Here is a 12,439-nt window from a genome sequence, read left to right as displayed (position 1 = left end):
CACTCAAATCACACAGCCTGTGCCCAGCCACAGAAAGACAGTGTTTCTCCAAAATTTCCTTTCTTCATTTTGTTTTACACAGAAAAGCTTTGTCCTTAGAGGGAAAAAAAAAAGTGTAAAAAAAAAAGATTATTAAACACTGAGGTTAAAAGATCAAGACATTTATCTGGACTCCAGCAACTGTAAAACACGCACGTAACACATTTTGTGTTTTAGTAGATGTCCTTACTGCTTGTTACAAATTAAACTGCTACTAAAATCAGGAAAAATTCTGAAGTGTTAAGATGTGTTGCATGTAAAACAATTTTGCTAAACATCACCCATTTATTTTAGTATCTTCTGAATGATGTGTATATGTGTCCAGCTGGCATTCCCTCAGTCTGAAGCAACTGTAAACACTCTGCTATACTCTGAACTACATGAAGTGAACAAAGCATGGCTACACCAGCTCTCCTGAACCACAACTTCATTGCCTGGAATACCTTTTCTTTTAGCTGCTCATGGCTACAAACTGGAGAGAGGCAGATTTAGCCTAGACATAAAGAGGAATTTCCTCACGATGGTGGAACAGGTCGCCCAGGGAAGCTGTGGCTGCCCCATCCCTGGAGGTGTTCGAGGCCAGGTTGGATGGGGTCTTAGGCAGCCTGGTCTGGTGGGAGGCGTCCCTGCCCATGGCAGGGGGGTTGGAACTGGATGAACTAGGATCTTTTCCAACCCAAATTATTCTATGATTCTATGATCTCTCAGAAGAGCACTGCATTTATGTCCATTGCCTCTTCTTTTTGTCTTCCTTAAAGAAAAACAGGGAGTGGATGGGGTGAGTGACCTAATGCACAAGTTTTCTAGGGCACCATATATGTGACTTGGAAAATTTACAGCCCAGTTAAGGTGCTTCAGCCTAATTGTTGAGGGAAGCGATCCTCCCCTTCTACTCTGCTCCGGTGAGACTCCGCCTGAAGTTCTGCATCCAGCTCTGGGGTCCGCAGTACATGAAACACATGAATCTGTTGGGGTGGATCCAGAGGAGGGCCATGAAGGTGATCAAGGCTCTGGAGCACCTCTCCTTTGAGGAAAGAATTAGGCAGTTGATGTTGTTCCACCTGGAAGAGAGAGAGCTCCGGTGAGACCTTATTGCAACCTTCCAGTAATTAAAGGAGACTTACAAGAAAGAGGAGGACAGGTGTTTCAGGACGGCCTGCAGCTATAGGACGATGGGTAACGTTTTTAAACTAAAAGAGGGTAGATCCAGACTAGATATAAGGAAGAAGTATTTCACGATGAGGGTGGTGAGCCCCCAGAGCAGGCTGCCCCATCCCTGGCATCCTCCAAGGCCAGGCTGGTTGGGATTTTGGGCAACCTGACCTAGCGCAGGATGGGACCGGAGGCTCTTTGATGGCCCTGCCCACCTGCCTTATAAAGGTCCCTTCCAGCACAAAGCGCCCTATGAACCTAAACCCCACGAGCTGTCTGTGCATATTTAACGGTTCATTAAACACGTGTACTTCGTTGATAATCGATTTGCAGACTTAAATACGTTACTAATTACGACTGTCCATACTTCGTTACCTCTGTCCCTAACTACTCGCTTTGCCAGGTTAACCCTATGACGACCACTCAACGTAACCCGTTCAGGACCTTATTGACCCAAAATTAGGGGCGGGGGGGGCGGGGTGACTCCCTCCCAGTCACGTGCGTTAGCGACAGCCGCCGCGGGCGCTCATTGGCGAAGGGGAGGTAGTGGGCGTGGCTTCACCGGCAGGCCACGCCCACGGGTTGCGGCACCCCCCTTGGGGGCGTGGCCGAGGCGCCCCGAGCGTCTCCCATTGGTGAAGACGCGGCGGTGGGCGTGGCCGAGGAGTGTCCCGGGAGGCTCCCATTGGTGGAGGCGCGGCCGTGGGCGTGGCCTAGGCGGAGGTGGGGCCGCCCGGCGGTCACGTGCGTTGGCGACAGGCGGCGGCGGCGGCGCCCATTGGCCGGAGGGGCGGGCGCGGGGCGGCCCGGGCCGGGCAGCTGCGCCGCCGCTATAACAACAAAGGGCTCCGCAGGGTGGGGGGAAGGTGCGCGGCCGCGGAGCAGCGCGGGGCCGGTGAGTGCTGCTCGGCGGGGCCGGGGCTGGGCTCAGCGCCCGGGAGAGGCGGTGGGAGGCAGTGGCCGAGCTCCCGTTCTCCCCTTTCCCCCGCTAACCGCGTCCCTCCCGGCTGCTCGGAAAGCCCCGGGGCCGGTTTCCCGTGTTCCCGGCGGGGAGAGGCGTCGTGGAGCCTCCTGGCGGCGGCGGCGGCGCGGGGAAAGCGGTCAGGATGGGCTCCTTTTTCCCTTTTTCTTTTTAGTACGCGCCCCATCTGCTAGGGAGAAAAAGAAGGGGTTTATGCAACAATACAACACATCAACCGGTTTCTAAATGATTCAGATGGGGTTTGTTTGGAGGAGGGAGAAGGGGCAACCTGCTTTTGATCGCTCACAGGAGCTTCTCTTTCAGATTCCACCTCCTTTGGCTGCTCCTTGGTGACAGTGTCGCTTCTTGCTCCCCTTCTCACTCCCACGGTGCCATCCTTTGGGATAAGGACCTTTAAAAATGCCACACTCGCACAGGACTGTCCTCTGGGACAAGGGTCTTGAAAAATGCCGCAATCGCACGGTACCGTGCGATTGCGGCATTTTTCAAGACCCTTGTCCCAAAGGATGTCAAAACATCAACCATTCATATAGGGTTTTGGGGTCACTTTTAGTGGAGAAAGGGAAGGGGACAACCTGCTTTTGATCTACAGGAAAGTCACAAGTTGTAGCTTATGTTCTCTGGAACGGTGTTGCTCGTCAGAGGTTAATTATTTGGTGTTGCTGTGGATGCGTAATACAGGAGTGCACGCAGAACAAAGACAGCCCTTGCCTGAAAGTAATTCTCACTCCAGATCCAGCAAAGAGGCAGCGTGTGGTGGGGGGAGTATGGAGAAAGCCAGCACTGATCGTCAATTACACTATGGCTTGCTAGTTAGCCTAAATTAAAACTGAACTCTTTTGTTCCTAGGCCTTGTGCTAAATGAGGGTTAGGGATGGATGCGGAAGGTAACTGGAAAGCTACAAGCTTCACGCTTTCCCTTACAGTCTTTTTCTTCATCCTTGGCAAGGTCTGTCTATAATGGAAGTGATCAGATCCTGTGGGCATTCAGTGTTTTCTTGGGTAACCCGTCAAGGACTCGATAACCACTGAAAATTGAATTTTACTGCAATTAAAATACACCACTGCTTGCTATGAATGCAGAAGGAAGGAATAAGTGTTTGCCTATTTCTTCTACTGTTGTCAGTTTTTCCTTCCCTCTGTTAAGACTTTCCTTTGTTTACAGTTTTTTCATTTATCTTTAGAGTCCTGATCATTCTTGTAGTTGTCTTTAACAGAGCCCAGATGTGTCATTTTCGAGTGTGGTGCTAAAAAAACCAGACTTTTATCACTACTGCAGCTGGGCCATTTGTTTTTAGCCTTGTATTTTCCTGCAGCTGATGGTTCCCGGTGCAGTGTTGCGTGGAGGAGGTGCTTGTCCTTGCATTGAGCAAGCAGGTGATGAGGTCTGGTGTCCTGGGCTAAGATGAGGCCAGAAAGACCCTTTAGTGTGACCTGAGAGTTACAGGGTATGCTGGCCTTAAGTAATATTTTTTGAGTTGCATCTTCTTTTAATAGCTGGGTTTGTCTAGTCTAGTGTGTGTTACTCCCTTTCTCTTTCTGAATGCAGACACTCATACTCTCTTTACATGCGTATCTTCTTCCCTGTTTAATTATTAAACAGGTATTTAATCTGTGATAATTCTGACATGCTGTGATAATTCAAATCTGACTATGGTGAAATTAACTTGTAGTTGAACAGGTGAATATTTTTTATATGTAGTCTACTTATTCAGCTACTTCAGTTGCTTCTGTTTGTTAGCTCGTACCTAGATACCCAAAGGGTGTAAGCATGCTGATCTGGGGTGACAGAACATTCACCTTCTTGGTAGTAACAGGATTTTTTTAATCTTAACTGCTAAATGTACAGTTTGGGCATATGGTAACTAATTACACTAATTATGTTTAGGGAAGTGTAGTAAGAAATAAACATTTGTTTTACGTAAGTATACAAGTTACTTTTCCTTGTTACTTGCTATACCTGACTAGCTGGGCACTTTTAATGAAAGTGATCCCACCAGTAACTATGTAGTGCACTTTTAACCTGAGAAGGGACATATCTTCCTACCGTATTAACTCATCAGCATTGGACATGAACTGTATGTGATGGGAGAGAGAAACACTGCCTTGAGCACCCCTGGGAGTCTAGGAGAAGTGAGGCTATGTCAACAGACAAGATGTGGTGTCTGAAGCAGAAAATGCGCACTTGCCCTTCACGTATCTCTCTGACTAGGAGAAGGAAGACAGACAGGGAGCTGGGGGAGCACCTCGGTGAGCGTAGGCACAAGACTCCTGTACAAAAGCCCTCCCTTTGCATAGCGGATGGTGGGGAGTGACACCTGAATGCCTTTGCGAGCAGAGGAGGGTCTAGAGGAAGGTGCTGCTTCTGTGTGTATCTAGCTGAGAGGAATGGTGAATGCCAGTGAAGCTGCCTCTCCTCTTAGGGGAAGAGTGTTCACTGATGCCTCAGACTGCACTAATGAGAGGGTTTGTAACTTCTTGCTTAGGGATGTTACCTATTGTTTTATCACTAAGACCCCTGTGATAATTTTTTGCAGGTTTCACATAAGCTGTTTACAAGTCATGCCTCTGCATGTCCCGTACCTAAGCTGATAAAGCACCTATGCACTTTAATCTCAAGTCTATGCCACTCTACTAGTACAGTGTGAGCTGTGCCTTGAACCTTGAACATAAAGACCTACCAGCCAAAGTCTTGTTCCTGCCTTAGTAATGTTCCAGAGGTTAAATAACATGCTCATGGGAGAGATTAATAGCTTGTCCAGCCAAGAGCCAGAGTTCAGCGAGAAAGAAGACGACGAGTGGATTCTGGTTGACTTTATAGGTAAGACATCTGTCAAACTTAACTTTGGCATAGAAACTAGTAGCTTGGGAGAAACTTTAACAAAGTAAAATCAATGTGGATTAGAGTATAGGGTGTCTTTGAAAAAAATGTACCAAAACATGTTATGTAAACTTGAGAAAAATGATGTCAGGTTTAAGCCTGGCACAGGCTTCAGCAGAACCACTTGTTCAGATAGAATACGTTTGACTCATTGTGCAATTGTGTTGCTTTACTGATAACAGTTGTTTTACGTGTCTAGCATGGCTTGTCACAGAATTCCCTTTTCCCCTCCCCTTGCTTTTGAAATACCAGAAATTTGCATACATGCTGATAGGTATTTGTTTCTTTTTCTTTTTTTTTTTAATATCCCATTTCTGGCTGCATGTGACCTCATTGTTTTCAACCTCCTGCCATCAACAATGTACATGGGCTCCTCTCAACTAATGGCCACCTACAGCAGACACTTGCACTAATTGCTCTGTGGAGGAAGCAGACATCGCTGAAGAATCGGCTGGAGACAGCTCGCCTGTCTTCTCTTGTTTACCATCTCCCTTGGAACACTTGCCAGAGACCAGCGAGTCTTGCTTCATCCAGTTTGAGTCGTGTCCCATGGAGGAGAGCTGGTTTATCACCCCACCCCCGTGTTTTACTGCAGGTGGATTAACGACTATCAAAGTGGAAACCAGTCCAATGGAGAACCTCCTAATAGAGCATCCCAGCATGTCTGTGTATGCTGTCCATAATACCTGTCACAGCCTTAATGAGACTGGATGTGGAGATGAGGAGTTTTGCAGCCCAGGTAGTCCCAGGTACGTCTGACTTCTCTTCTCAAGGAGCTCTGTTGCTGAAAATATCTGGTTTCGACTTGATCAGCGTAGACACTTAATACTGAATTTTCCAGCTTATTTCAGAGCAAGTGAATAAGGCATGAATACTACACAAGGTGGGTAGGGTGGTCAGGGCTGCCTGCCTGCTTAGAAAAATGTTATACAAGATGACAGTGTCAGGAAGTAGTTGGGTATGGCTATTTTGACACTACAATGAATATTTATGGAGCCTAATTGTTCCCTCACAGCATATACCCCAGTCCTGTTGAAACCAGTGGCAGTTAACTGTATAGCTGATAACGTAGATTTGAAAGCACTTTGCCCTCTATGTGTATTTATCATAACTGCTAGTCACCTTGTGAGATGAAAAATATTTTCCTGTAACTATCCTGATGCCAAAGTCTATTTTGGTATTTTTTTGTTCTTCAACCTAGTGCTGGACTAGGACAGAATTAAGTCTTTCCACAAGTGGCTTGTAGAACAAAAGTGAACTGAAACATTGCATGGGATTTTTCCACCCCAAGGGAAAAAAATGCAGTGCAAACTTCTCGCGAGATAAGAAGATGTGCTGTTTGATTATTTCAGCAGGGAAAGTGTAGTAAAGATCCAGCCACATGGAATTATTGTAGGTGTTTGTTGTGCGCTGCTTCTTGGGTGGTCACTGCCCAGTGTATGCACCAATACTCATGTAGCGCTATGTGAAAAGTTATTTCAGTTGGACTAGATGATCACTGTACGTCCCTTCCAACTGCCTGACCTATACAGGGTTGACCAAACATTTGACTTTTCAAACGCTGACAGGCCTTGGGATGGAGACCACCTCACTAGGAAACCCGTTCCAGTGTTTGACCACCCTCTTGGTAATGAAATGTTTCTAATGTCCAGTCTGAACCTCCCCTGGCACAGCTTTGTGTTCTCATGTGTCCTATCACTGGATACCAGGGACAAGAGATCAGCATCTCCCTCTCTGCTTCCCCTCCTCAGGAAGCTGAAGAGAGCAATGAGGTGGTTGCCCCTCAGCCTTCTTTTCTCCAAACTGGACAGACCTGGAGTCCTTAGCCCCTCCTCATAAGACATTCCTTCCAGCCCTTTCACTAGTTTTGTTGCCCTTCTCTGGGCACATTCAGGGACCACATATGTAATCAAGTATACACAGATTTTTACAGGTAGAGTGTTTTTGCCACCATGACTCCACGCTTGCCCATGAGTCGATTGATCTGGAAATAATTGGATATTTTTTGAATCCTGGTTAATAACAAAGGCTGACTTATCATCCCATATGGTGCCTAAATTTAAAAAAAATTGGGAAAAAAATAATAATCATAGTATAGTGAGCTTTGTTACACAGGAAAAAATGTGTAATGGTAGAGTTGCTGTAGGTAGATGATCACTGACTTTTCTGATCATCTCCTTGCTGTGTTTAAAATTCTTAGCTCAAAGAAATGAGTGACACTGAGAACACACTGCTGTACTTTACTGAAGCACAGTGCTGATACCATTAATCTTGGAGAACAGGGAATTTGTGTAAATATTTGAGGAGGGCAGTTTGATGGAAGCATCAGGAGTCTGCCTAAGCTGGGGGGAAGCTATGAGCGCACAGCACCTTTTAAAATGAGGATCTGAATATGCAATGGAACTGTCAGCTCTGAGGCATACCTTACTATGTCGATCAGTTTACCTGATCTACGTACCTTAGATAGTAGATCAGTTTATCTAAAATACCATTTATAATGGGCTGTAAGATTGACTTCTCAGTGACTTGTGAACTAGGGATATTGGTATAAATTCTTCTGGAGAAGAATCTTGTGCTATGTTATGCTATACATTTAAGCTTCTTTAATGTGTTGGAAAGCTAGAGGTGTGATGATCCTTAAGTGGTGTGTAAGTTTCTTCACAATTCTGTGCAGTTGCTTTGTCAGAGGGTCTAGACTTTTGTGGGGGTTATTTTGGGTGGCAGAACTGGGAGCTGAGGTAAAGTACAGAAACTGGGGAAATCAATTACACTGATAATGCAGTAAGTTTCAAAAGCTGTTTTTAAGTCTTTAGTGGTTTAATGCTTGGCCATTTAACATTGTAGGGCCAAGAAAAGCTACTTAAGGCACGCTGGCACAGTAAGTACTACTGTTTTGGGACAGTGCTTTGTGTTTGATCAGGCTGCTAGCAATACTGCTTCCTCTAGAGCCTTGTCTGCCAAAACAATACTGGTTTTAGGACTAACCTTTGTGCCAAATGATGTTACTTGATCAAGCCTAACTACTTCTGCTTTAACAAACCAAAATGCTAAGTGCAGAGAAATTATGTAAATATTAATTGGGGTGGGGTCTGAAGCCTTTAATGTTTCTTGTGGGGTCTGGCTCTATAGCGCGACTAGCAGGACACTTGTGCTTTCTAGATAGAAGATAGATGCCAGGGTTGCAGCGGCAGATAGATGTAGTGGCAGCCTGGCTTTAAGCACAGCCCTTCTGAAATGACATTTTGACTGTTGGAGGCTCATCACTATTTTCTGTATCCAGGTCTCACCAGCATCAGGCTACCGAAGGCAGGTATTAAGATACCAAAATGCTATATTTTGGAAGAGTATGTGGCCTTTAGCTAATTTAAACTGCCTTTACTATCCCAGTTTCACCTCAAGTGGCAAGTAGAATAGTGTTGGTTTGCAAACCAGTATTTGAGAGGAGGGGGAGAAACCTTAAACATCTTCAACCAGCAATTTTGAACCATTTTTTCTCCTTTTGTGGAGAAAATCTATTTGCTCCTTTTCAATTCCTTTCAAAGCAAAAGGATGTTGTGTAAACTTCTCCCTGTTTGTCAGGTTAGTCGTATTTTTCTGTAACAAACTGCAAAACTTTGTATTAGCAGTTGATGCCCTTCGCAGGCTAATGACATGTAGCAAGGGCATGCTTAGGTAAAATGGGTTCTAATAACACAATTTGCTGTGGCTTCCCAGTCCCTTTCTGCTTTCCCTAGAAAGCCTTTGGTTGAAGTTCCACCTCTAGCACTGTTGAATGTATTAAGGCATTGCCCCGTATAGAAAAGACCATATTTGTAGGCACCCTAATGTAAATTAAAGTGGTGTCATCTGCGTGGAAAAAGCATTTACAAGGCACTGTGTATCGATTTGTGCTCTTCATTAATTTCTTGCTTTGTATTCCAAGTGCTAGGTTTAGGACAATAACCAGTGAGACAACAGTGGGGGGAAAAAAACCTATCACCCATGACTTCTGGAATCTGTAGGCTTCAGTCAGTCATCTCAAGCTAGCTGAGGAGCCAAAAGCAGGTGAACTTGGATATTTAGATGAAAAAAAAAAAAAAAAAAAAGATAGAGGAGAAAGGAGTACTCCCTTCCAGGCCAGGAGTACTTTCCTTCAGGATTGAGTAAGAGGAGGCAGAAGAACTCTTATTTCTACCAGGTACCTGTAAGACCCCAAGAGCAAGGCTACAAGGCTGTACTGTGGCACAGCAGACCAGACTTACATCTCCAGAGATGTCATAAAATAAATGCAATTTAAGCTCCTCTAGAAGAGATTTTGTTATAGAAGCATGCTAGTGCTGAAAAACAAACTTTGCAATGGACTTCTTGCTCATGCCTGAGCAAGCTCCTGGTTTTGCGCACACTGGGTTGACAACTTTATTGGGCCCTGGGAGAGGAGGGAAGAGACAAGCAGCTCCCATGCTGCTGGTCTCACAGCAGCTGTGGCACTCAGACTTGGTTTGCTTTGCTTTTTAAAGGGTCAGGCTATTTTTAGCCTTACTTTGGAAATTTCAGGAAACACCAGTGATTGTTCTGTGAAGTAGGGAAGTCCTTTTTCAACATGTCAGTCCCTGCTTGCATAGGCTGCTGGTTTGTTGAGGTGATTTTGTTTGGGTTTTGTTTTTTTGTTTTGGTTTGGGTTTTTTTCCACTAGTGCATGATGGAGTAAGGATTTGCCAAAACTGCTGACTCTCTGCTCATGAAACGTAGAGGGCTGGTTGAGGAACAGTCCTTCCAAGTTATTTCCCATATGTGTCGCAACTGGTCAATCTTTCCCGTTAATTTGCCTGAATGTTGTTTGGATTTACTTGTGTGGCTGGCAGTCCAAATGCACTTTGATCAGTGTGTTTCTGTTTTCAGGCAGAATCACCTGTGTTAGAGGGGTTTTTAAATGATACTTTTACCTGGTGGAGAACTCAAAGACTTCTAAATCTAGAGCAATGTGACATGCATTGCCTTATATGTCTGATCTATATGGCATCCTGGCCTTAGGGAGGTGGGGTGGGGAAGGAAGGGCACAATATTGTAATACATAAAAAGTCCAAAGTCTATTGTGGCGCCTTCATGCTAAAAGTGAGTCAGCAGCTCTATGCACTACTTAACAGTGTGGTTTTCCTAAACCAGATTGACCTCGCCTCCACCCAAATCTCTGCCCAGTAGAATAAAGATGTCCTTTTGAAATGCTGGATGTTGATGTCCTTGTTTTCCTGCCCTCTGTTACTTGTGTGTCTTTCCAATGTAACTCAGTAATGACTGATACCTGCCTGTTACATTTCTAGACTGGAGGCCCAAAATGAAATGGGACAGCGTGTTCACTGCTATGTCACAGCCCTTGCTACTCGTTTGGCTTTTCTGGAAAAAAACAAGAGCTTTCGTCCTACTCACTGGATAAAAGAACACAATGAAAGACACTATCTCAACAGGAACAGTCTCCGTCGCCAAAACCTTACCAGGGATTGCCATTCTCGGCAAATCAAGCACAACGGACTGTTTGTTCACCAGCCTTGCCAGCGTCAGTTCAATTACTGATGGCTCTTGTGGTTTTAATGTATAGTCTTAATTGTTTTTTTAGGTTGCTCTTGTTTTCCTGCATAGGTAAGTGTGGTCAATCTGAAGCTGATTGTCAATCTCTCAAACACAATCGTTAGCTAATGTTGAATTCGTTTGAAATGACACATAAATCTCCAAACATCTTGCAGTGAGTCCTAAACATTGATATTTAACGTCAACATCTAGGAAGCCTATCGGTATGATAGTTTGTGCTGGTTTTATAAACTATGATGTATAGGTGGGTTCTTAGTTGGTATTTTAAAGTAACTTAACTGAGATGGAAATCAGTTATGTTTTGCATTAATCAAAGTGGAGTTAGAAAATTTGAGGTTAGCTGTATGCTTTAATGACCAGTACTTGACAGCTTGTTTATCTGTCTGTATTCAGCATTTACGATTACTTTCTAACAAGGAAATACTACAGCTGCCAGTGGATATTATATAGCTATGCTGAACTGTTACAAGAAGGGCATCTAATCTAAATTGCCTAGTACCTACTTGTGTTAGCGGAGTCTGTGTAAGTATGTTGGATACTTAATATAGGTATCAGAAAAGGGTTGAATGTCCCCCAGTATTGTCACAGTATGATATGGCACTGGTGTTACAGATGTAGTACCTCACAGTGGAGTGGAAGGAAACGTGGACCTATGGGTTAAGTGCAGACGCACAACCTAGAGAGCTGAACTGTGTTTTACTCATTGCAGTTCAAGTTCTTACTCCCTTTCTCTAACTCTTCCTCTTTCTGTCTTTGAAAGATGTATTTCCCTACCCTATTTCATTTAGCCTCTAGTCTAGTTGAAGAAAAAAGATGGTGGATTGACCATTCTTTTAATCCTGTTAGTAGGTGACTGCTCTTTAAAGAAGTCAGGCTAATGGGATAGCTATTTCTGAGCTGCTAACTGCTGTTAGATTCTCATATTTACAGACTGAGAATAGCTGAAAAGTAGCTGGGATGGCTTTATCTAAAGTTCTCCTGATCTTTCTCTTTTTTTCTCTCTATGAAAATTAAGTCTGAGTTAATTGTGACTGGAAATGAAGGGCAGTGTGTGGCAGGGAGAGGAGTATGCTGAAAAACAGTCTTATAGAACTAAACACAGTGATAACAGGGTGTGTAAAAATAAAAAAATTGAGATGGGTGGGCAGTGGTTGTTCTAGCCCATGGGGGACAGAATCATATCCAGAAGAACTGGATAGCAATCCTGTGGGCCACCAGGGAAGAAAAGCCATTCAAAACTAACAAATAGTTTTCTTAAGAACACTGTGCAAGATGTTTTGGAAGTTGGCAGGCACTTTAAGTTCACCTGTTATTACACAGCAGCCGTATGGTGTGCTGAACCCTAGCACATCAATCTGGGAAGTAGGTTCAATGGCTATGGAGATGAGGAAGCAGAAATCTGCAGCAAAAGAAAGTGGGGGGGACGTATAAATAAGTTTATCCCCCTTTCTGTCAGTGCTTTAATGTGACCTACTGATTTTTAGCTTCTGTTTAGTGCCTAGGGCATTAAAATGTTAACATTACATTCAACCATGTCTTCCAGTAGTCTTTATACAGAAGTTGGTATAAGGACTCATGTGAGGAGTCTTTGAAATTGGGCAAGATCAATAATGTGAATTATGCCAGACCTATGAAGTATTTTAAAATCGGCCAAATGCTTCAGTTTCACTGAAGCAAAACCCCCGCAATTTGGATTGACCTTGATATAGTGGTACTGTTGCACATTCTGCAGCTGGAATTGTTGTGGAATGTATTTGGTGTACAGAAACCCGCATTTTTAACCTCTGTTTTACTGCAGATGTGCTGCTTCACTGGGATTAGTT

General features: G+C 44.3%; 1 protein-coding gene across 4 annotated transcripts; it reads left to right on the top strand.

The window, feature by feature from the left end:
* The first annotated feature begins 1,978 nt into the window (after window positions 1–1,978).
* On the top strand, window positions 1,979–12,030 carry TP53INP1 (tumor protein p53 inducible nuclear protein 1). Of its 4 annotated transcripts, XM_069854398.1 has the most exons (5): window positions 1,979–2,046; window positions 4,688–4,994; window positions 5,452–5,803; window positions 7,899–7,932; window positions 10,352–10,513. In XM_069854398.1, the coding sequence occupies exons 2-5, from the start codon at window positions 4,883–4,885 to the stop codon at window positions 10,367–10,369; spliced, it is 516 nt and encodes a 171-aa protein (XP_069710499.1). In that variant the 5' UTR covers window positions 1,979–2,046; window positions 4,688–4,882; the 3' UTR covers window positions 10,370–10,513. The 4 variants fall into 4 exon arrangements, with proteins under 4 accessions (XP_069710499.1, XP_069710498.1, XP_069710496.1 ...); XM_069854397.1 differs by lacking the exon at window positions 7,899–7,932 and having other exon boundaries at window positions 5,455–5,803; window positions 10,352–12,030; XM_069854395.1 differs by lacking the exon at window positions 7,899–7,932 and having other exon boundaries at window positions 10,352–12,030.
* The last annotated feature ends 409 nt before the right edge of the window (window positions 12,031–12,439 follow it).

The sequence above is a fragment of the Phaenicophaeus curvirostris genome, chromosome 3, assembly GCF_032191515.1.
Source record: "Phaenicophaeus curvirostris isolate KB17595 chromosome 3, BPBGC_Pcur_1.0, whole genome shotgun sequence".
Classification (NCBI taxonomy): domain Eukaryota; kingdom Metazoa; phylum Chordata; class Aves; order Cuculiformes; family Cuculidae; genus Phaenicophaeus; species Phaenicophaeus curvirostris.
This window is presented reverse-complemented; position numbering and strand designations above follow the sequence as displayed.

What these genes read in the sequence shown, in the direction of transcription:
- TP53INP1 (XM_069854395.1), top strand. Translation starts at nt 4,883, where the DNA reads ATGTTCCAGAGGTTAAATAACATGCTCATGGGAGAGATTAATAGCTTG. An exon ending in GATTCTGGTTGACTTTATAG is followed by an intron (nt 4,995 to 5,451) that starts GTAAGACATCTG and finishes GGCCACCTACAG; the next exon opens with CAGACACTTGCACTAATTGC. An exon ending in TGCAGCCCAGGTAGTCCCAG is followed by an intron (nt 5,804 to 10,351) that starts GTACGTCTGACT and finishes TTACATTTCTAG; the next exon opens with ACTGGAGGCCCAAAATGAAA.